The following is a 25,881-nucleotide window of genomic DNA, read 5'->3' on the forward strand; positions in this document are numbered from 1 at the left end:
TGAGAATGGGGGCGTGCTCAGTCCTCTTTTTTTTCCTGTAGTCCACAATCATCTCCTTTGTCTTGGTCACGTTGAGGGAGAGGTTGTTGTCCTGGCACCACACGGCCAGGTCTCTGACCTCTTCCCTATAGGCTGTCTCATCGTTGTCGGTGATCAGGCCTACCACTGTTGTGTCGCGGCAAACTTAATGATGGTGTTGGAGTCGTGCCTGGCCATGCAGTCATGGGTGAACAGAGAGTACAGGAGGGGACTGAGCAAGCACCCCTGAGGGGCACCCGTGTTGAGGATCATTGTGGCAGATGTGTTGTTACCTACCCTTACCACCTGGGGGCGGCCCGTCAGGAAGTCCAGGATCCAGTTGCAGAGGGAGGTGTTTAGTCCCAGGATCCTTAGCTTAGTGATGAGCTAGCTTAAGATATCCAGCACTTTTACATCACTCACAACTAGGGCTGTGGCGGTCATGGAATTTTGTCAGCCGGTGATTGTCAAGCAAATAACTGTTGGTCTCACGGTAATTGACCACTAATTAACATAAATATATTTAGCATCTCCTGGCTTTCACACATACAGTGGGGAAAAAATGTATTTAGTCAGCCACCAATTGTGCAAGTTCTCCCACTTAAAAAGATGAGAGAGGCCTGTAATTTTCATCATAGGTACACGTCAACTATGACAGACAAATTGAGAATTTCTTTTCCAGAAAATCACATTGTAGGATTTTTTATGAATTTATTTGCAAATTATGGTGGAAAATAAGTATTTGGTCACCTTCAAACAAGCTTTCACAGACCTGTAACTTCTTCTTTAAGAGGCTCCTCTGTCCTCCACTCATTACCTGTATTAATGGCACCTGTTTGAACTTGTTATCAGTATAAAATACACCTGTCCACAACCTCAAACAGTCACACTCCAAACTCCACTATGGCCAAGACCAAAGAGCTGTCAAAGGACACCAGAAACAAAATTGTAGACCTGCACCAGGCTGGGAAGACTGAATCTGCAATAGGTAAGCAGCTTGGATTGAAGAAATCAACTGTGGGAGCAATTATTAGGAAATGGAAGACATACAAGACCACTGATAATCTCCCTCGATCTGGGACTCCACGCAAGATCTCACCCTGTGGGGTCAAAATGATCACAAGAACGGTGAGCAAAAATCCCAGAACCACACGGGGGGACCTAGTGAATGACCTGCAGAGAGCTGGGACCAAAGTAACAAAGCCTACCATCAGTAACACACTACGCCGCCAGGGACTCAAATCCTGCAGTGCCAGACGTGTCCCCCTGCTTAAGCCAGTACATGTCCAGGCCCGTCTGAAGTTTGCTAGAGTGCATTTGGATGATCCAGAAGAGGTTTGGGAGAATGTCATATGGTCAGATGAAACCAAAATAGAACTTTTGGTCAAAACTCAACTCGTCCTGTTTGGAGGACAAAGAATGCTGAGTTGCATCCAAAGAACACCATACCTACTATGAAGCATGGGAGTGGAAACATCATGCTTTGGGGCTGTTTTTCTGCAAAGGGACCAGGACGACTGATCCGTGTAAAGGAAAGAATGAATGGGGCCATGTATCGTGAGATTTTGAGTGAAAACCTCCTTCCATCAGCAAGGGCATTGAAGATGAAACGTTGCTGGGTCTTTCAGCATGACAATGATCCCAAACACACCGCCCGGGCAATGAAGGAGTGGCTTCGTAAGAAGCATTTCAAGGTCCTGGATTGGCCTAGCCAGTTTCCAGATCTCAACCCCATAGAAAATCTTTGGAGGGAGTTGAAAGTCCGTGTTGCCCAGCGACAGCCCCAAAACATCACTGCTCTAGAGGAGATCTGCATGGAGGAATGGGCCAAAATACCAGCAACAGTGTGTGAAAACCTTGTGAAGACTTACAGAAAACATTTGACCTGTGTCATTGCCAACAAAGGGTATATAACAAAGTATTGAGAAACTTTTGTTATTGACCAAATACTTATTTTCCACCATAATTTGCAAATAAATTCATAAAAAATCCTACAATGTGATTTTCTGGATTTTTTCCCCTAATTTTGTCTGTCATATTTGACGTGTACCTATGAAGAAAATTACAGGCCTCTCTCATCTTTTTAAGTGGGAGAACTTGCACAATTGGTGGCTGACTAAATACTTTTTTCCCCCACTGTAGCCTACAAGCCATTTAAAAAAGTATAATAAATCCATGTAATATAGCCTACACCTTCACAATAAATCCATGATTTATTTTAGACAGGTCTAAAGAAGCATGAAATGAAGAAAATGTTGTCTATTTCAGAAGAAAATAATAGCATATTCTGAGTTGTCCTTATGTTAGGTCCTGATGTGGCTATGCCAAATGACTGTGGGCTACACTAGTTAATTTAGCAGACAGGATTTGCTTATAATTCTATGGCATTATTTATTTTATTTTATAGTATGAAGAATACAATTTAGAGTTGCTTAATTTAGAGTTATTAATATAACTTTAGTTGTTCTACAAATGTTGGGCTATATGTTTTGATTTTTAATACATTGTGTTAGCAGTTGATGTTATTCTTCAATAATACAGACCCCAAAGCAAATCAGGCGGAGAAAAATATATTTATTCAAAGAGAACAAATCATAGTTGTTATGCTGGAAAGTAGATGGTAGATGTTCATTCTTCCCTGTCCTCAATGTTTCTCCACTGAACAAAGAGACAGGATGTAGTTTATAGCCTCAAACCTAGCATGTGGCTGACCAATTAGAATTCCTTGCAATAAAATTGGGCCAATGGCCAAATATCAAGTATCTAGTTTCAGGCTCAATGTATAGACAATTTCAACCAATAAAAACTTGCCACATGTAGCTATGAATCCTGGACTGAAACCCCTACACAGATTCTAAACAGATGTTCAACTGAAATACAACTATTTGCATTGATCGTTAATTTCCTCTTGACCTCTAGTCCTCTGCGTTGTTTATTTATCTTCAAATATTCATACATTGTAAGGCTGCATGATTAGACTCTAATGATGATTTGAAAAAAGTCGCTTGAAAGGCATGAGCTCTACTTTGTTTTTTGCGCAGGCTGTACACCCTCCAAAAGTCTCTCATTCCCAATTTGACAAGCACTTGATAATGCCTTGAATTTCACGGCAGCATCCCCTTTGTGGCCGTAATGCACCCTAAAAAAATCCATGCCATTTGCGGTCCGGAGTGCTGTGTTGTGCCCTTCTCCCTGAGTGTGCTGCGCAATCCAAAGTGTCTGTCACTCACACAGCTCTCCGTCACGTAATCGGGTCTTTCTCACAGGCAACAAATTAAGACAGACACATAGGGAACGCAACTGCGCGCATCCTTATCCAATTCCGAGGTGCATTTTGAAGATATTGGAAGAACTGTCCACATTTACTTTTCATCAGCCAACAAGATGAGTAGGCCTAACGAACAGCAAAAACACTAGCCTATGTCAATCTACTATCCCCATTGTACAAAAGTCAACCTATTCTGTGCAAGAAATAAATATTCCAAACATAGTCTGGGACAGTTGTGGGATGCGATAGATCCCAAATTAATACAACCACTAGCATTAAAAAAATATGTTTTTATGCAATGTAGCTGGCGCAACAGGTCAGAACGTTTAGCTTAAAATGTTGATAAACTATTAGGCTATTTCTTCACATTATAAGCGCAGCAATGCGCACATGGTAGTAGGCTATAAGCGCAAATGTTCCATTAGCGGAAAACACCATTATCAAAAGTGACCGCAAATGCAATTATACACCTCCAGGCTGTGTTAGGGCTATTTTACCAAGAAGGAGAGTGATGGAGTGCTGCATCAGATGACCTGGCCTCCACAATCCCCCAACCTCAACCAAATTGAGATGGTTTGGGATGAGTCGGACCGCAGAGTGAAGGAAAAGCAGCCAACAAGTGCTCAGCATATGTGGGAACTCCTTCAAGACGGTTGGAAAAGCATTCCAGGCGATGCTGGTTGAGAGAATGACAAGAGTGTGCAAAGCTGTCATCAAGGCAAAGGGTGGCTATTTGATTTGTTTAACACTTTTTTGGTTACTACATGATTCCATATGTGTTATTTCATAGTTTTGATGTCTTCACTATTATTCTACAATGTAGAAAATAGTAAAAGTAAAGAAAAACCCTTGAATGAGTAGGTGTCCTAAAACTGTTGACCGGTAGTGTACTAAATAATATTTGTGTGACATTTCTTTTGATTTAGAATGGACCATTATCATGCACCTGTATCGAAACAGGGGCTGCGGGAAATAATACATATCATATATGCACTGAAATAGCGAATGGAGGACGCTTTTCCCCGTGGTTTATTTTCATGCCAGCGAGGTACGTTATACTCCTGTTGTATATAGAAGCAATGTGCTCAATATTAGGAAGAAATATAATAGGTATAGCCTATGGAAAGCTGATGGGATCCTCCTCTTTTTATTAGCGGCATTCACTCTGTTTTCTCCCGCAATTGCATAGCCTATAGAAATGTTGCACAACATGAGCTCATGGGCTCTCATGAAGTGTTTGATTAGATTTTGGAAAACATTTGCATTGATGTCAGAGTGATTAGAGGGACAGTAGAGTGCTGAGTACCAGGCAGTTAGCAAGTTTGGTAGGCTACTAATGACCAGCAGCAGCATAAGAGCTTGGAGAAGCCTAATTACCATGACTAAACAGTAATGTGGAATTTGACTGCCTTCATTGTGACCGCCGGTGTGGCGGTAATACGGTCACTACTTACAACTTGTATTTAGAATGCCTGTCAGAGTAGGAAAGAAAATGCAGTACATGAAGACTACCTACACCATGTAAACTGGAACAACTATCTCATTAACGGTTGGTATAAATTCAACCACTTACAGATTGGATTAGTTTAGAAAAATGTGTTACTTATCTTTGTGTAGCATAAGATTTTAAAAAACAATCAATGTACATGCAAAAACACAGATATTGAAACAAACAAGTTTTTAAATCAACCTGTAACAGAACATGCTGGGAAATATAACAATGTGGCCCCTCCCACATCTGTGGATAGCTCCATAGATTTAACTCCCTGTCTCTGGTTACTCTTAATGGAGTTAAAAGGACTCCATCCAAATTAACTCCATTTATCAACATTAACTCCAGCGAGTGTATCACTCTCTTGAGGGTCAAGATAACGCCAATGAGTCAATTTAACCCAACATTTTTAACACTGTGATTTTAACTATCCTTGATTTCCTTTGTAAGAGCAAGAAGATTGGCTTTTGACACTCAGAATGTGAATAGGCTTCTGTATACATATGAAAGGTGTTGAGAGTGTCATTCGTAACATCAACCACTCTAGTATTTATTATATATCTCTCTATACTTCCAATTCCTCCTTTGCGAATATTATCAACACACTTGTCCACCTGACCCTCACTTTGTCTTGTTTTTAAAAACAGTGTCTAAATGATGGATCTCTCATTTCCTTTTCTTAGTATGTTGATGAACGATGGAGGGAGGGAGGAGGAGGAGGGGCCTGGTTGTCAGCTGAATTAACTAAGACACCAAATAATGCTGTTAATAATAATATTAAATAATGATAATGATAAAAGGCCTCTAATCTTCAAAAAACAAAACACCATGTTCCTCCCTGATTGTGGGAGTGTTGCGGTATTCAATTAGGAGGTTTTCTCCGGCATATTAATCATGTCCTCCACAAACAACTCGGCAGTAATTAAAGCCTCAGCCCGGATAAAGACGTATTGCTGAATCATCAGTCTGTTTATCAGTGCTCTCACACCCGCTGTTAAGTAAATTCCGCGTCGTGAGGGGAATTTCAATGATCTTAGTCAAGTCAGCCTATTTTTTTAGTGAGTGAGGGGGAGGACGACTGCTTGAGTTTGGATGTTTGAATTCAAGTCTGTCAATGGAATGGAAAGCAAAGCCCCCTTCTGTGCTGCCCTTCACGACTAGAGATATTCATTTATTAGTGTTTGTAAATGGGGGGTGAGTGGCAGATCTAAAGGAAGAATAGAACTAGAAAGCCTTGACCCGAGTAGCGGTGCTGCCTACCCCACAGGGGTTTGACAGGAAGGTCAGGGGAGTGAAATATAGGCTTTCTGATTATGGTAAAATAGGATGGGAGGTGTGTGGGAGGAAAGGAAAGCCTGTTGGACCAGAGGAAACATACACAGGTTACTGAGGAAGTATGGAAGTTAATCAAGAAATAAATTGTCTCATTAATAGTGACAACTGTTATTTATTTATTTTTGCTCAATTATTTTTTTTATGAGCCTTATATCACACTCCCAATTAAATACATAATGATTTAATACGAAGATTATTTTAATTATTGCGTTTTGTGGTTTAGAATTGGCTAGTTAGATGATTCAAGACCAATTGTTGGATTGGGATTTGAGTCCACAGAACACAACCTTGTTTTTAATTTTGGGGTGATTATAGAGCGATATACTGTATATCTGAGTCTTGAACTTGTGGTCGGTCAGCCCTGAACCATCAGCAGGGGCTGTACACTGTCTCACAGTATGACTGTGAGAGGACTTGACACGACCATCACTGTGCTGCAGCACATCATTACATTTACATTTTAGCAGACGCTCTTATCCAGAGCGACTTACAGGAGCAAATTAGGGTTAAGTGACTTGCTCAAGGGCACATCGACAGATTTTTCACCTAGTCGGCTCGGGGATTAGAACCAGCGACCTTTCGGTTACTGTCACAACACTCTTAACCACTAAGCTACCTGCCGCCCCATGAAGTCACTCCACACCCTACAACCTCTTTATTCTCTAACGGTTTGAAACCTCCAACGCACTCAAACAGACTGCTGCACCACAACAGCAAGATCATTCCCCTCTCCAGGAAATCTAGACAGAGAGCGAGAGAAGTCAAAAACCCGCGACAATGTGCCTGAGAAATACTGTTTTTTCCCACTCTCTTCCTCTCCCAAACCAAAGATGGGCTGTCTCCAAATCCTTGTGCCCTATCAGACAAATTAAAGTAAATCAAGCATGAAATGAAGCAGGAGAGCCTGGAGATAAGGTCCCTTTAAGTCCCTCACAGATTAGGCTGCAGAGAGAGGAAGAGAGGGAGTGAGGGGAGTGTAAAAGGGTGAGAGGGAGCGAGGGAGCAGAGGTGCATTAGGTCCCCAGCAGTGGATGAAGCCAGCCTCTCATCTCAGCACAATAGAGGCCTGTGTATTGGATTACTTCTCCGTGTCACTGATGTGGGGGAGCGGTGCAGGACGACGAGCGGGAGAAGGGAAAAATGAAAACAGAGTTTAAAATGTTCCTTAAGTGTCCCTACTCCCCAATGTTCCCCCCGAAACCAAACTTCAATTCTAATTGTTTTCAGAACAGAGAAATTCATCAGAGTGAGAGAGAGACAGAGAGAGAGAGGGAGATGTGCCTCGTGTGACAGACTTGAATATATATTTCATGGGTATTGGAGTATTGTATTTATGTATTCCGTGAGGTTTTTACTAGTATGCTCAGTGCTCATTGCATTTAACAAGACCAGTGGGCCGCTCAATCAGGAACTCCCTGCCTCTCTGTAAGTTCTTAGTCACAGAGAAATAACGACTCTTGATCTCGCTGAGCCAGAGACTTAGGTTCCTCAGCCTTTCTATCTGGTCGATCTCCTGAGCATTAAAAAAAATATACTCCTGAAACTGGGTGATTTAACACGCTCCTCCACTGTTCACATCAAAACTGGATGGACAAAGAGGCTTAATCCACTTTATCTGTTGGCTGTCAAACTGCTGGGGCTGAACCCTAATCAAAGAGACAACTAGGTCATCCAGGATTGAGGCTAGGGAGAGGCGCTTTAGTGAAGTTTATGATCTGGTAATTAACTGCAGAGGGAGGAGAGGCTCAGTGAGGATGGTGATGGTGGTGGTGGTGTTCAATGTATGATGAGGAAGGAAGTAATCCTGAAATACACTCAAGGGACCTTGACAAAAAAACAAGGGTTCCAAAAGGCTTCTTCGGCTGTCCCCATAGGAGAACCCTTTTTGGTTCCAGGTAAAACCCCTTTTGGTTCCAGGTAGAACCCTTGTGGGTTCCTTGTGGAACTCTCAGTAGAAAGGGGTCTACATGGAACCCAAAAGTGTTCTACCTAGAACCAAAAGGGTTCTACCTGCAACCAAAAAGGGTTATTCAAAGGGTTCTCCTATGGGGACAGCCGAAGAACCCTTTAAGGTTCTAGAAAGCACCTTTTTTTCTAAGAGTGTACCGAAGACTATCTATCATACACTCTCTTTAACTGCACAAAGGTGTGGTGCCTCATTATGATAACATGGAGAAGAAAACTGTTTTCATTAAAGAATTATGAACTCAAGTTGAGCTATGATTGAATGTTAATAAATCATCTAAATACTGATTGTGTGGTGTTTTATAGGAGAGCTGGAGATTCTCTATGACGGTACAGAGCGGCGGACACGTTCTCGCCAGGCACTTACTGTGGGCACCACATGGGGTCCTTTTGAGGGGAAGATCGAAATGACCACAGCAGGAAGTGACATGGTAGGTAACTCAATAATGAACACTGTTTATGTTCTGGAGATGTGATATGAACGATATGGGTCCAAATACAGTGCCTTTGGAATGTATTCAGACCCCTTGACTTTTTCCACATTTTGTTATGTTACAGCCTTATTCTAAAATTGATTAAATTGTTTTTTCCCCTCATAAACATACACACAATACCCCATAATGACAAAATAAAAAGAGGTTTTTCGAAATTTTTGAAATATAACATTTACATAAGTATTATGACCCTTTACTCAATACTTAAAATCTTAAATAAACATGCCCCATTCAAAAAATACAGAACTAAGAACCGATATAGCCCCTGGTTCTCCTCAGACTTGACTGCCCTTGACCAGCACAAAAACATCCTGTGGCGTACAGCATTAGCATCAAATAGCCCCCGCGATATGCAACTTTTCAGGGAAGTTAGGAACCAATATACACAAGCAGTCAGGAAAGCAAAGGCTAACTTTTTCAAACAGAAATTTGCATCCTGTAGCACTAACTCCAAAAAGTTTTGGGACACTGTAAAGTCCATGGAGAATAAGAGCACTTCCTCCCAGCTGCCCACTGCACTGAGGCTAGGAAACACTATCACCACCGATAAATCTACAATAATCGAGAATTTCAACAAGCATTTTGCTACAGCTGGCCATGCTTTCCATCTGGCTACCACTAACCCGGCCACCAACTCTGCACCCTCTGCTGCAACTTGCCCATGACCCCCCCGCTTCTCCTTCACACAAATTCAGACAGCTGATGTTTTGAAAGCGCTGCAAAATCTGGACCCCTACAAATCAGCTGGGCTAGACAATCTGGACCCTTTCTTTCTAAAACTAGCCGCCGAAATTGTCGCAACCCCTATTACTAGTCTGTTCAACCTCTCTTTCATAACGTCTGAGATCCCCAGAGATTGGAAAGCTGCCGCGGTCATCCCCCTCTTCAAAGGGGGTGACACTCTAGATCCAAACTGCTACAGACCTATATCCATCCTGCCCTGCCTTTCGAAAGTATTTGAAAGCCAAGTTAACAAACAGATCACCGACCATTTCGAATACCACCGTACCTTCTCCGCTATGCAATCCGGTTTCCGAGCTGGTCACGGGTGCACTTCAGCCACGCTCAAGGTCATACACGATATTATAACCGCGATTGATAATAGACAGTACTGTGCAGCCGTCTTCATCGACCTGGCCAAGGCTTTCGACTCTGTCAACCACCGCATTCTTATTGGCAGACTAAATAGCCTTGGTTTCTCAAATGACTGCCTCGCCTGGTTCACCAACTACTTCTCAGATAGAGTTCAGTGTGTCAAATCGGAGGGCCTGTTGTCTGGACCTATGGCAGTCTCTATGGGGGTGCCACAGGGTTCAATTCTTGGGCCGACACTTTTCTCCGTGTATATCAATGATGTCGCTCTTGCTGCTGGTGACTCTCAGATCCACCTCTACGCAGACGACACCATTTTGTATACATCTGGCCCTTCATTGGACACTGTGTTAACAAACCTCCAAACGAGCTTCAATGCCATACAACAATCCTTCAGTAGCCTCCAACTGCTCTTAAACACTAGTAAAACTAAATGCATGCTTTTCAATCGAACGCTGCTGGCACCCGACTAGAATCACCACTCTCGACGGGTCTGACCTAGAGTATGTGGACAACTACAAATACCTAGGTGTCTGGTTAGACTGTAAACTCAACTTCCAGACTCACATAAAGAATCTCCAATCCAAAGTTAAATCTAGAATCGGCTTCCTATTTCGCAACAAAGCCTCCTTCACTCATGCTGCCAAACATGCCCTCGTAAAACTGACTATCCTACCGATCCTTGACTTCGGCGATGTCATTTACAAAATAGCCTCCAACACTCTACTCAGCAAATTGGATGTAGTCTATCACAGTGCCATCCGTTTTGTCTCCAAAGCCCCATACACTACCCACCACTGTGACCTGTACGCTCTTGTTGGCTGGTCCTCACTACATGTTCGTCGTCAAACCCACTGGCTCCAGGCCATCTATAAATCACTGCTAGGCAAATCCCCGCCTTATCTTAGCTCATTGGTCACCATAGCAGCACCCACCCGTAGTCTGCGCTCCAGCAGGTATATCTCACTGGTCATTCCCAAAGCCAACACCTCCTTTGGCCGCCATTCCTTCCAGTTCTCTGCTGCCAATGACTGGAACGAATTGCAAAAATCTCTGAAGCTGGAGACTCTTATCTCCCTCAATAACTTTAAGCATCAGTTGTCAGAGCACCTTACCGATCACTGCACCTGTACACAGCCCATCTGAAATTAGCCCACCCAACTACCTCATCCCTATATTGTTATTTATTTTGCTCTTTTGCACCCCAGTATCTCTATTTGCACATAATCTCTTGCACATCTAGCATTCCAGTGTTAATACTATTGTAATTATTCTGCACTATAGCCTATTTATTGCCTTACCTCCATAACTTGCTACATTTGCACACACTGTATATATATTTTCTGTTGTATTTTTGACTTTATGTTTTTTTACCACATATGTAACTCTGTGTTGTTTTTATTGCACTGCTTTGCTTTATCTTGGCCAGGTCGCAGTTGTAAATGAGAACCTGTTCTCAACTGGTTTACCTGGTTAAATAAAGGTGAAATAAAATAAATAAAAAATACTTAGTTGAAACACCTTTGGCAGCGATTACAGCATCGAGTCTTCTTGGGTATGACGCTACAAGCTTGGCACACCTGTATTTGGGGAGTTTCTCTCATTCTTCTCTGCAGATCCTCTCAAGCTCTATCAAGTTGAATGGGGAGAGTTGCTGCACAGCTATTTTCAGGTCTCTCCAGAAATGTTCGATCGGGTTTGAGTCCAGGCTCTGGCTGGGCCACTCAAGGACATTCAGAGACTTGTCCTGAAGCCACTCCTGCGTTGTCTTGGCTGTGTGCTTAGGGTCATTGTCCTGTTGGAAGGTGAACCTTCACCCCAGTCTGAGGTCCTGAGTGCTCTGGAGCAGGTTTTCATCAAGGATCTCTCTGTACTTTGCGCCGTTCATCTTTCCCTCGATCCAGACTAGTCTCCCAGTCCCTGCCGCTCAAAAACATCCCCACAGCATGATGCTGCCACCACCATGCTTCACCGTAGGGATGGTGCCAGGTTTCCTCATGACGTGACGCTTGGCATTCAGGCCAAAGAGTTCAATCTTGGTTTCATCAGACCAGATAATCTTCTTTCTCATGGTCTGAGAGTCTTTAGGTGCCTTTTGGCAAACTCCAAGCGGCTGTCATGTGCCTTTTACTGAGAAGTAGCTTCCGTCTGGCCACTCTACCATAAAGGCCTGATTGGTGGAGTGCTGCAAAGGTGGTTGTCCTTCTGGAAGGTACTCCCATCTCCACAGAGGAACTCTAGAGCTCTGTCAGAGTGTTCTTGGTCACCTCCCTGACCAAGGCCCTTCTCGTCCGATTGCTCAGTTTGACCGAGCGGCCAGCTCTAGGCGATTCCAAACTTCTTCCATTTAAGAATGATGGAGGCCACTGTGTTCTTGGGGACCTTCAATGCTGCAGACATTCTTTGGTACCCTTCGCCAGATCTGTGCCTTGACACAATCCTGTCTTGGAGCTCTACGGACAATTCCTTTGACCTCATGCCTTGGTTTTTGCTCTGACATGCACTGTCAACTGTGGGACCTTATATAGACAGGCGTGTGCCTTTCCAAATCATGTCCAATCAATTGAATTTACCACAGGTGGACTCCAATCAAGTTGTAGAAACATCTCAAGGATGATCAATGGAAACAGGATGCATCTGAGGTCAATTTCGAGTCTCATATCAAAGGGTCTGAATACTCATGTAAATAAGGTATTTAGGTTTTTAACTTTTTAATACATTTGCAAACATTTCTAAAAACCTGTTTTCGTTTTGTCATTAGGGGGATTGTGTGTAGATTGCTGAGATTAGTTAAAAAAAAAAATCCATTTTCGAATAATGATGTAACGTAACAAAATGTGAAAAAAGTCAAAGGGTCTGAATACTTTCTGAAGGCACTGTATATAATGCATGTTGCAAAGAACTTCCCAATGACATCAGATATTTCAATATTTTCACGAACTAGGAGACAATCGTTGTGGTCTCTATCATTCCACCAACTTACTTTCATTTTTTGGATTCCTGCAAAGTTAGAATTTGTTTGCTTGTGTTTGTTTCTGAGAGAGACATGAGTGGCAAGCAAGGAATGTGTGTGTGAGTGCGCATGCATGGGTACCCGCGTGTGCATGTGTTTGTAATCTGTGCCTGTGGCAGGTTCCCCTCTCTGAAGCGCGGTGGTATCGCTGGCCCACTGTTGTCGCTGCTGTCAGAGCAGGGAGAGTCCGATGCAGCCTGTGCTGGTCTGATAAGGAAAAGAGGATTCAGCCTGGCTGGGAAGAGCAGAATCAGTGGGACTTGAGAGGAGAGTGGACCTCTCTCTCTCTCTCTCTCTCTCTCTCTCTCTCTCTCTCTCTCTCTCTCTCTCTCTCTCTCTCTCTCTCTCTCTCTCTCTCTCTCTCTCTCTCTCTCTCTCTCTCTCTCTCTCTCTCTCTCTCTCTCTCTCTCTCTCTCTCTCTCTCTCTCTCATATACAGTTGAGTTGAAGTCGGAAGTTTACATACACTTAGGTTGGAGTCATTAAAACTCGTTTTTCAACCACTCCACAAATGTCTTGTTAACAAACTATAGTTTTGCCAAGTCGGTTAGGACATCTACTTTGTGCATGACACAAGTCATTTTTCCAACAATTGTTTACAGACTCACTTATAATTCACTGTATCACAATTCCAGTGGGTCAGAAGTTTACATACTCTAAGTTGACTGTGCCTTTAAACAGCTTGGAAAATTCCAGAAAATGATGTCATGGCTTTAGAAGCTTCTGATAGGCTAATTGACATCATTTGAGTCAATTGGAGGTGTACCTGTGGATGTATTTCAAGGCCTACCTTCAAACTCAGTGCCTCTTTGCTTGAAATCATGGGGAAATCAAAATAAATCAGCCAAGACCTCAGAAAAAAAAATTGTAGACCTCCACAAGTCTGGTTCATCCTTAGGAGCAATTTCCAAACGCCTGAAGGTACCACGTTCATCTGTAGAAACTATAGTACGCAAGTATAAACACCATGGGACCACGCAGTCGTCATACCGCTCAGGAAGGAGACGCGTTCTGTTTCCTAGAGATGAACGTACTTTGGTGCGAAAAGTGCATATCAATCCCAGAACAACAGCAAAGGACCTTGTGAAGATGCTGGAGGAAACAGGTACAAAAGTATCTATATCCACAGTAAAACGAGTCCTATATCGACATAACCTGAAAGGCCACTCAGCAAGGAAGAAGCCACTGCTCCAAAACCGCCATCAAAAAAGACAGACTACGGTTTGCAACTGCACATGGGGACAAAGATCTTACTTTTTGGAGAAATGTCCTCTGGTCTGATGAAACAAAAATAGAGCTGTTTGGCCATAATGACCATCGTTATGTTAGGAGGAAAAAGGGGATTGCTTGCAAGCCGAAGAACACCATCACAACCGTGAAGCACGGGGGTGGCAGCATCATGCTGTGGGGGTGCTTTGCTGCAGGAGGGACTAGTGCACTTCACAAAATAGATGGCATCATAAGGAAGAAAAATGATGTGGATATATTGAAGCAACATCTCAAGACATCAGTCAGAAAGTTAAAGCTTGGTCGCAAATGGGTCTTCCAAATGGACAATGACCCCAAGCATACTTCCAAAGTTGTGGCAAAATGACTTAAGGACAACAAAGTCAAGGTATTGGAGTGGCCATCACAAAGCCCTGACCTCAATCCTATAGAACATTTGTGGGCAGAACTGAAAAAGCGTGTGCAAGCAAGGAGGCCTACAAACCTGACTCAGTTACACCAGCTCTGTCAGGAGGAATGGGCCAAAATTCACCCAACATATTGTGGGAAGCTTGTGGAAGGCTACATGAAACGTTTGACCCAAGTTAAACAATTTAAAGGCAATGCTACCAAATACTAATTGGGTGTATGTAAACTTCTGACCCACTACGAATGTGATGAAAGAAATAAAAGCTTGAATAAATAATTCTCTCTACTATTATTCTGACATTTCACATTCTTAAAATAAAGTGATGATCCTAACTGACCTAAGACAGGGAATCTTTACTAGGATTAAATGTCAGGAATTGTGAAAAACGGAGTTTAAATGTATTTGGCTAAGGTGTATGTAAACGTCGGACTTCAACTGTATCTGGAACGTTGGGCTTACATTTCCTGTCCAAGATGTCTTTGAAAGATTCCTTTGATGAAAACATTGGGATGTGCCCCCTGTTTTAAAGTCCTGTTTTAAAGTCCACATAATATAACTCAAGTTTATACTATTCTAGTTCAACATTATCTGACCAGTGAAAACGTGCAATACTGCATTAGCCATCAATTTCCATAGATAGTCAGGGATACTCAATACAAACTTGAACAGCATCAGTCCATCAGCTTTGGAGGTCTATCCTGTGATGATGATGCTGCGGTATCCCATAGCTTAAAACAAAGCTCTTTAGACTCCTCCGTGATAAAGAGATCATGAACGCATCAATCAATCAATCAATCAATTTTATTTTATATAGCCCTTCTTACATCAGATAATATCTCGAAGTGCTGTACAGAAACCCAGCCTAAAACCCCAAACAGCTAGTAATGCAGGTGTAGAAGCACGGTGGCTAGGAAAAACTCCCTAGAAAGGTGAAAACCTAGGAAGAAACCTAGAGAGGAACCAGGCTATGAGGGGTGGCCAGTCCTCTTCTGGCTGTGCCGGGTGGAGATTATAACAGAACCATGCCAAGATGTTCAAAAATGTTCATAAGTGACAAGCATGGTCAAATAATAATCAGGAATAAATCTCAGTTGGCTTTTCATAGCCGATCATTAAGAGTTGAAAACAGCAGGTCTGGGACAGGTAGGGGTTCCATAACCGCAGGCAGAACAGTTGAAACTGGAATAGCAGCAAGGCCAGGCGGACTGGGGACAGCAAGGAGTCACCACGGCCGGTAGTCCCGACGTATGGTCCTAGGGCTCAGGTCTCTCAGTTGGCTTTTCATAGCCGATCATTAAAGAGTTGAAAACAGCAGGTCTGGGACAGGTAGGGGTTTCGTAGCCGCAGGCAGAACAGTTGAAACTGGAATAGCAGCAGGGCCAGGCGGACTGGGGACAGCAAGGTGTCATCATGCCCGGTAGTCCTGACGTATGGTCCTAGGGCTCAGGTTCTCAGAGAGAAAGAGAGAACGAGAGAATTAGAGAGAGCATACTTAAATTCACACAGGACACTGGATAAGACAGGAGAAGTACTCCAGGTATAACCAACTAACCCCAGCCCCCCGACACATAAACTACTGCAGCATAAATACTGGAGGCTGAGACAGGAGCGGTCCGGAGACACTGTGGCCCCATCCGAAGAAACCCCCGGACAGGGCCAAACAGGAAGGATATAACCCCACCCACTCCGCCAAAGCACAGCCCCCGCACCACTAGAGGGATATCCCCAACCACCAACTTACAATCCTGAGACAAGGCCGAGTATAGCCCACAGAGGTCTCCACCACAGCACAAACCAAGGGGGGGGCGCATGACGCATGAACAGTCTCCAATGATCATAGATGCATTTCTTCTCTCTCGCCTCCCTCGCTTCTCTTACCTCCACCAGACAGGCAGGACGCATGGTACAGGCTGACATTCCTCCCGGTGAGGTATTTGGTATTTGATTTATTAGGATCCCCATGAGCTGCAGCGACTGTTCCTGGGGTCCACACAAAACCTGAAACATGACATACTACAGAACATGAATAGACAAGAACAGAATAAATGTAAAACGTCACACATTGCCTACATATCAGTACATACACACAAAATATCGAGGTCAAATAAGGGAGAGGTGTTGTACCGTGAGGTGTTGCTTTATCTGTTTTTTAAACCCAGGTTTGCTGTTCACTTGAGCAATCTGAGATGGAAGGGAGTCCCATGCAATCATGGCACTATATAATACTGTACGTTTCCTTGAATTTGTTCTGGATTGGGGACTGTGAAAAGACCCCTTGTGGCATGTCTGGTGGGGAAAGTGTGTATTAGAGCTGTGTGTATTTTGACTATGCAAACAATTTGACATTTTCAACACGTTTTGCATAAAAAGAAGAAGTGATGCAGTCAGTCTCTCCTCTACAAGAGAGACTGGCATGCATAGTATTGATATTAGCCCTCTGATTACAGTAAAGAGCAAGACGTACCGCTCGGTTCTGGGCCAACTGCAGTTTTTCTAGGTCCTTCTTTGCAGCACCTGACCATATGACTGGGCAATAATCAAGATAAGATAAAACTAGAGCCTGCAGGACATACTTTGTGGAGTGTGGTGTCAAAAAAGCAGAGCATCTCTTTATCAAGGTCAGACTTCTCTCCATCTTTACAACCATTGAATAGATACTGTATAGAATAGATACTGTATACAGTTTACAATCCAAGGTAACACCAAAAAATTTAGTCTCCTCAACAGCCACATTATTTATTATCAGATTCGGCTGAGGACTAGAATTTAGGGGATGATTTGTACCAGATAAAATGCTCTTAGTTTTAGACATGTTCAGGACTAGTGTGACGCGTACTGAGGATACAAAGAGGCATTAGGAATTAACAAGGTCAAGGTTTACTTAACAATGAGAAATAACAACGATCGCGTAAACGACACGAAGCTTAACAATCACACACAACATCTTCCAGAACAGTCCAGGGCTAAATAGGGGTGGTGATGAGATGATGAGGTGCAGGTGCGCTGGAGGTGATTAGGGTGCGTTGGGTTTCCATTCCGGTGTTGCCAAGGTGGTGCGCTCAGACCGGTGGCTCAGTAGACCGGCGAATCAGAGCGCCGGAGGGGAGCAACGGGAGGAGACGTGACAACTAGTTTATTGCTGGCCACCCATTCTAAAATGGACTTCAACCCTTTGTTTAGGGTTGCAGTGATTTCACTAGCTGTGGTTGCAGACCAGGGTTGAATCATAAGCACACATAGACACACAGGCTTTGTTTAATGCCAGTGGCATGTCATTAGTAAAAACAGTAAAGGGTGCTTTACCATTCTTGGGTAGTGGAATGACTTTGGCTTCCCTCCAGGTCTGAGAACAAACATTTTTCTCCAAACTCATTAAAAAAATATGACAAATAGGATTGGCAATATTGTTCGGTACAATCCTCAGTAGCTTTCATCTAAGTCGTCAATACCAGGTGGTTTCTCATTATTGATGGACAACAAAACTTTTCCCACCTCACACTTACTTTACAGAATTTAAACTTACAATGCTTTTCTTTCATTAGTAGGTTTTTTATGCATGAATATGATGGCTCACAGTTTGTTGTTGGCATTTCCTACTTTGCCAATTAAATAGTCATTAAAGTAATTGGCAACATCAAAAGGTTTTGTGATAAATTAGCCATCTGATTCAATGAAAGATGGAGTTGAATTAGTCTTTCTGCCCATAATTTCATTTAAAGTATTCCAAAGCTTTTTTCCATCATACTTTGTCATTTATCTTGGTTTCATAATACAATTTCTTCTTATTTTTGTTCAGTTTAGTCACATAATTTACAGTAAATTTGCCAATCAGAAGTGCAGCCAGACTTATTCACCACTCTATTTGCCTCGTCCCTCTCAACCATACAGCTTTTAAATTCCTCATCAATCCACTGGGCCTTAACAGTTGTAACAGTCAGTTTCTTAATAGGTACATGCTTATCAATAACTGGAAAAAACAATTTCATAAATGAATCAAGTGCAGCGTCTGGATGCTCCTCATTACCGGGTTCGATCTCAGGCTGTGTCACAGCCGGCCGCGACCGGGAGACCCATGAGGCAGCGCACAATTGGCCTAGCGTTGTCTGGGTTAGGGGAGAGTTTGGCCGGCCTGGATGTCCTTGTCCCATCGCACTCTAGCGAGTCCTGTGGTGGGCCGGGCCGGGCGCATGCATGCTGACTTCGGTTGCCAGTAGTACCGTGTTTCCTCTGACACATTGGTGCGGCTGGCTTCCAGGTTAAGCAAGCAGTGTGTCAAGAAGCAGTGCCAATTGGATATCACAAAAATGGGGAGAAAAAGGGTTAAATAAAGAATCTGATCAATACACCTGGATTATATAGTTCCTGTACTGTTTGGGGGGTGGGGGGGTGTTGGCATAATGGGACCCATGTTGTCCAAAAAGTTTTACTTTTGACTCATCTGTCCATAGAACATTCTTCCAACAGCGATGGCCCACTCTTCGCCATAGTCCTCCACAGCAATGTGAGAGACTGATCAACAACGACAGGAAGCATTTGGTTGCAGTCATTGCAGTTAAAGGTGGCACAACCAGTTATTGAGTGATGATTGTGGACTACAGGAAAAAAAAGAGGACTGAGCAGTCTCATTGACGGGGCTGTAGTGGAACAGGTTGAGAGCTTGAAGTTCCTTGGTGTCCACATCACCAACAAACTATCATGGTCCAAACACACCAAGACAGTCGTGAAGAGGGCACAACAAAGCCTATTCCACCTCAGGAGACTGAAAAGATTTGGCATGGGTCCTCAGATCCTCAAAAAGTTATACAGCTGCACCATCGAGAGCATCCTGACTGGTTGCATCACCGCCTGGTATGGCAACTGCTCGGCCTTCGATTGCAAGGCACTACAGAGGGTAGTGTGTATGGCCCAGTACATCACTGAGGCCAAGCTTCCTGCCATCCAGGACCTCTATATCAGGCAGTGTCAGAGGAAGGCCCTAAAAATTGTCAAAGACTCCAGCCACCCTAATCATAGACTGTTCTCTCTGCTACCGCATGGCAAGCGGTACCGGAGCGCCAAGTCTAGGTCCAAAAGGCTTCTTAACAGCTTCTACCCCCAGGCCATAAGACTCCTGAACAGCTAATCATGGCTACCTAGGCTATTTGCATTTTTACTCAGGTTCCATTGATCTAATATTAGGTTTTGGTTAAAGATCTGATAACATTCAGTATCAAAAATATGCAAAAATAGAGAAATCAGAAAGGGGACAAATACTTTTTCACTGCAATTTAGCCTGTCGTAGTGGATGTAAGCAATGTACCCACACTCTCTGGCAGCTTTTATGGCTGGGATAAGTTCTTTCCACCTCTGGCGCACAGCTTCCGAGTAGTCCTCGTTAAGGAAGATGTTGGTTCCTCTCAAGTTCTTGGCGCTCTCCAGAACAGCCATCTTGTCCGCGGGATCCAAATTCCAAAGGTAGCTAGTGACCAAACTTTTTAAATAGAACACTTTTTCAGAGAATTTCAAAACTTTTCTCTGGATATGTGGTGAGAAGCTAGAACGACATAGTGAAGTCAGTACATGTCTAATGTTGAGGACGACCTCCTTCCAAAAAAACAGCCTAGTCTGACCATGAGGTGGCAAGCCCCTGCTGCTGCTGAGGCCTGATAAGTGTCCCTCACCCCACTCACCCGCCTCAACCCCTGCCTCTCAGCTCCCCCGCCCGGTGCTGTGCCAGGGCCCTAAAACAAATCCCTGTCAAATTAGCCAACCAGGTGAATTAGGAGATGAGGGAGAATGAAATGGCAGCATTCAGCAGAAATGCAGATTTCAACACATCTTCTGCTGGGCTATCAGGCTAAGGAAAGATGAATGCTATGATTAAATAAAACACTTCTGAGAGCAAATGTAGAGAGCTCTTTCTTTCATGGTTGAATATAGCCAAATCTTATGTTAAAATAATTGCTAGAAAATGTCCTTATGGGACACTCTAATTCATAGGATTTTATGTATGGCTATTATTGATATGATAGATCTTGGTCATCTTTATTGTCTAAAGTGGACAGCTGCCTGCAGATTCATGTCATCATCTAATGACATGCAAATGTGTGCATCAGCTGGTGGTGTGTCACAGTCAGTCACAATGGCTCAGAAGGAGACATTACTTATTGTGCTGTATGTATGCAGCAGAATTAGACACTTAAAACTACAGTCTGGGATCTGGGAATGTGTTTAACGATCATTTAAATTCTTGATATATACCGTTTTGTTCTTTTTCTAATACCAGAACATAGCTTTAAAACCGGTTTGATCTGGGCTGTATGGGAACAGACCCCTTCTTCCTTCTTCTTGAAGCAGTAATTGATGGTATACCAGCCTATTGCTGAACATGAGGCAGAGATAGAGCAGCTCACAGAGATACATTGGAACTGATATCCTGACCGGACCCAATCATTGTGATCCTAATCTAACGGTTGAAAGTTCACATTAGATTGAACAACAGTCAGCCAAAGTCTAGAAAAACCAAAAATCAATAAGGTTTATCTTATAATGTGAGTCAACTTGTTGTTATATAGATTTTCATTTAACGATGAGGTTCCTAAACCATGGCAGAGGCTGCGTCTGAAATAGCACCCTCTTCCATAGAGATACATTACATGTGTTCTTTTTTATTGCATGCATTATTCCATATACACATTCACTATTCCCTTATCAAAAGAAGTGCACTATATAGGGAATAGAGTGCCATTTCGGATGCACTCAGAGTCTCTACGGTACGTGAGATTTGATATGCAGTAGATCATTTCACTTCAAGGATGCCCAGTATTGCTGTTGAGCTCAGAGGAGAGGGTCAACATGTTACAGATTAGGAACACTTATATTTAGACAGAGAATAATGTGTCAAGCAGTGGTATTCTGTCTCTCTGTCTCTCTAAAAGCACATTAAACCACTCTTTATGAGAAATTACATACCATATCTGAACTAGGCAGGAAGTGAAATATAGTCCAAGATCATAATTTACCCCTGCATTGTGATGTGTAGCCCTGGGTCACTCTTTTGAAACGCACACCAATTCTTTAGATTCTTTCCCTTCCCCACCAGTCTTCAAGAAGCAACGGCGATCGCACCGATAGCGAGGTACAATGTGTCTAAAGATCACATCTAAAGCAGCTCCCCTCTCCTCTTCTTCTTCTTCTTCTTCTTCTTCTTCTTCTTCTTCTTCTTCTTCTTCTTCTTCTTCTTCTTCTTCTTCTTCTTCTTCTTCTTCTTCTTCTTCTTCTTCTTCTTCTTCTTCTCTCCATCGGAATTCTCTTCAGGATTCCAAAGCCCCCTGAAGGACAAGATCGCACCAGGGTGAAAATTCAGAAGAGCCCGTAACAATAATCCCTTTGTTCAGGATGGAGGGAGGACAGATTCGAGTGGCAGCCTCGGCCCAGCCTGTACTCCATAACACACTCCCCATCACACACACTATCCTTCAATCTCACTCTCAGGTCAACTGTGAAAAAGGCTATGAAAACTCACTTTACATAAGAGTGACAGGCCTGATTGATGAATGAGTGTGAGTGATCACAGGTTTTTAGCCAGCAAAATGCTAACGTACCACCACCGTCTCTCCTGTCCTACAGAGCGCCATGTCTCCAAAGCAGCCTGTTCCCGTGGTTCTGACTGGTGGTCCCAGGTGGCTTCAGGACGTCATCTGGCTGGCAGCAGAAGATGGCAAGAGCAATTGTGTTGTTTACAGCATAGGTACGTACTCTATTTGTCCTTTCACTAACACTGTACTATTGGGAACAAGTCTCCCTCGTAAAGGTGTCTATTGACCTGAAGGGGACTTCCTGGTTTAGTAAATGCTAGAATAGAACATCTTGTCTTTAATACCAACTGTAGTAATCAAATCCCATGGAGACTGAGGGAGCAGGGATTTCCCTATAGGCTAGTACCTGACCACTATTATCCCTCCCTTGGTTGGGGTTTGTTTGTTAGTGTTGAGCCACTTTCCGTTGTTATATCCAGCCGCACAATTATACAATTGACACCAATCTGAAGGGGCCTAATTTCAATGGAAGCCTGTCGACCGACATTTATTTCAACGATGGCACTGCACTATCTGAATCTTGGACAATATTTTTCCAACAGGTCAGCTCAGGATGTGATACGTTTTGTGGGCCTCTTACCAACATCCTGACTGGGAAAATTATTTTTCCTCTCCCTCCTGTCATTCTTTGGATAGTTTTGCATTTTTGTCTATTTGCACTCATTTATTGTAAGAAGTTGTGCATTTATTCAACATATCAATTCTTTTACAGTTGTTTTCTGAGTTTTGCTATCAAATTGCAACTCTAAACTGTATATTAAGGAACAACATTTAATCTATAGAATCATTCCATATTAACAACAAACAGAAACATGACATTTCTATGAACTAAACACCCCTAAAATGTTCTAGCCATAATGTTAACAATTAATTTACTTCAGCTATCATTGTTTGGCAAAATCCTTCATCTATAAATGCTTTCTAAAATATGAAGACTTAAGGCAATGAGAAGCTTATCAGTTATCTTAGGAGAGAGCAGAACATGTGAAGAATTCTGTGAAGAATAACAGAACATCTCCACCGATGTCATATTCTATTATCAGTCCGTTGAAACAGAAAGGGCACCCTGAGGGAGACTCCACAGCCACAGCAGCGACAGCAGCAGCCAGTCAGTGTGCTGCGATTGTGCTTAATTAAAACACAACAAAGATTAACTGAATCATGGCTCTCAGAGGGAAGCTGGTAATGAATCGTACGGAGCGGTAATTGATTGGGTTTAGCCACAGGATCTGTCTTTATGGTTGGGTTGGATAGAGGCTGGATGGAGTGGCAGAGGATCAGACAGAAAACGGAGGTCTATAATCTAGAGCTGGGAAGTGCGTAGTACTGTCACACAGTAGATAAAATAAAATAAAATAAAATAAAATGATTAGTCACATGCGTCGAATACAACAGGTGTAGACCTTACCGTGAAATGCTTACTTACAAGCCCTTAACAACAATGACGTTTTAAGAGTTAAGAAAATAGTGACAAAATAAACTAAAGTAAAAACATTTTTTTGAAAAAGGAAAACAATAAAATAACAGTAACGAGGCTATATATACAGGGGGACCGTACCAGGTCAATGTGCGGGGGTACAGGTTAGTCAAGGTAATTGAGGAAATATGTACATGTAGGTAGGGGTAAAGTAAATATGCATACAGTAGATAAGAAACAGCGAGTAGCAGCAGCGTAAGAAAAAGGGGGGGTCTATGCAAATAGTCTGGGTAGCCATTTGATTAGCAGTTAAGCAGTCTTATGGCTTGGGGGTAGAAGCTGTTAAGGAGCCTTTTGGACCTAGACTTGGCTCTCCGGTACCGCTTGCCGACTAATTTTTAGGGCCTTCCTCTGACACCGCCTGGTATAGAGGTCCTGGATGGCAGGAAGCTTGGCCTGGGCCGTACGCACTACCCTCTGTAGCGCCTTGTGGTCGGACGCTGATCAGTTGCCATACCAGGCGGGGATGCAACCAGTCAGGATGCTCTCGATGGTGCAGCTGTATAACTTTTGAGGATCTGAGGAGCCATGCCAAATCCTTTCAGTCTCCTGAGGGGGAATTGGCGTTGTGCCTCTTCACAACTTTCTTGGTGTTTTTGGACCATGATAGTTTGTTGGTGATATGGACACCAAGGAACTTGAATCTCTCGACCTGCTCCACTACAGCCCCATCGATGAGAATGGGGGCATGCTCGGCTATGGGTCGGTAGTCATTTAGGCAGGTTACCTTGGTGTTCTTGGGCACAGGGACTATGGTGGTCTGCTTGAAACATGTAGGTATTACAGACTCGGTCAGGGACAGGTTGAAAATGTCTGTGAAGACACTTGCCAGTTGGTCAGCGCATGCTCTGAGTACACATCCTGGTAATCCGTCTGGCCCTGCGGCCTTGTGAATGTTGACCTGTTTAAAGGTCTTACTTACATCGGCTACGGAGAGCGTGATCACACAGTCGTCCGGAACAGCTGGTGCTCTCATGCATGCCTCCCTTTGTAGTCCGTACTAGTTTGCAAGCCCTTCCACATCTGACAAGTGTCAGAGCCAGTGTAGTAGGATTCAATCTTAGTCCTGTATTGACGTTTTGCCTGTTTGATGGTTCGTCGAAGGGCATAGTGGGATTTCTTATAAGCGTCCGGTTTACAGTCCCACTCCTTGGAAGCGGCAGCTCTACCCTTTAGCTCAGTGCGGATGTTGCCTGTAATCCATGGCTTCTGGTTGGGGTATGTGCGTACGGTCACTGTGGGGACGACGTCATCGATGCACTTATTGATGAAGCCGGTGACTGATGTGGTACACTCCTCAATGCCATCGGATGAATCCTGGAACATATTCCAGTCTGTGCTAGCAAAACAGTCCTGAATCTTAGCATCTTCTTCATCTGACCACTTCCGTATTGAGCGAGTCACTGGTATTTCCTGCTTTAGTTTTTGCTTGTAAGCAGGAATCAGGATATAATTATGGTCAGATTTGCCAAATGGAGGACGAGGGAGAGCTTAGTACACATCTCTGTGTGTGGAGGAAAGGTGGTCTAGAGTTTTTTTCCTCTGGTTGTACATGTGACATGCTGGTAGAAATGAGGTCAAATGGATTTAAGTTTTCCTGCATTAAAGTCCCCAGCCACTAGGAGTGCCGCCTCTGGATGAGCATTTTCTTGTTTGCTTATGGCCTTACACAGCTCGTTTAGTGCGGTTTTAGTGCCAGCATCGGTTTGTGGTGGTAAATAGACAGCTACGAAAACTACAGATGAAAACTCTCTTGGTAAATAGTGTGGTCTACAGCTTATCATGAGATACTCTACCTCAGGCGAGCAAAACCTAGAGACTTCTTTAAAATTAGATTTCGCACACCAGCAGTTATTGACAAATAAACACAGACCACCACCACTTGTCTTACCGGAGGTAGCTGTTCTGTCTTGCCGATGCACGGAAAACCCAGCCAACTCTATATTATCCATGTCGTTGTTCAGCCACGACTCGGTGAAACATAAGATATTACAGTTTTGGCAGTGAATGGGTTTCCAGAACATTATGTTTTCAATATTGATATTTGACTGGTCTATTTGATCTATTGTAGCTACTGTAACATGCTAATACTGTATTAATATTTTGTGGACAGACGTGACATAGGATGGTATGTAGCTTCTGTCAACAGACTGTGGGATGCGACGACTAATGAGGAATTTTGTTCCAGTGTGCAGATTTTTTCATCATTGACCATTTGGACAAATCACGATTTTACAGGTGTTCACATCTTTCAAATTTTGGAAGTGGAGAGGACATTTGGCCTATGCTTTGGATAAGCGTTTCCCTTTAAGGGGGGAGGAGACTTCACTAGTCTTGTTAGTATCTTTTCTCATACAGTGAGGGAAAAAAGTATTTGATCCCCTGCTGATTTTGTACGTTTACCCACTGATAAAGAAATGATCAGTCTATAATTTTAATGGTAGGTTTATTTGAACAGTGAGAGACAGAATAACAACAACAAAATCCACAAAAACCCATGTCAAAAATGTTATAA

At 43.1% G+C, this 25,881-nt stretch overlaps 1 protein-coding gene across 1 annotated transcript in view; it reads left to right on the forward strand.

Moving 5' to 3' along the window:
• LOC311113626 (zinc finger protein ZFPM2-like) overlaps positions 1-25,881 on the forward strand; it is a gene marked incomplete at both ends in the record, with an annotated part of 135,544 nt that overhangs the window by 60,270 nt on the left and 49,393 nt on the right. The window contains 2 exons of the mRNA XM_084156887.1: positions 8,385-8,509; positions 21,921-22,041. Of these exons, the coding sequence (XP_084013013.1) occupies positions 8,385-8,509; positions 21,921-22,041 (246 nt within the window). The remainder of the gene's footprint in view (positions 1-8,384; positions 8,510-21,920; positions 22,042-25,881) is intronic.

Source organism: Coregonus lavaretus, assembly GCF_964263955.1.
Source record: "Coregonus lavaretus genome assembly, chromosome: 40".
NCBI lineage: Eukaryota > Metazoa > Chordata > Actinopteri > Salmoniformes > Salmonidae > Coregonus > Coregonus lavaretus.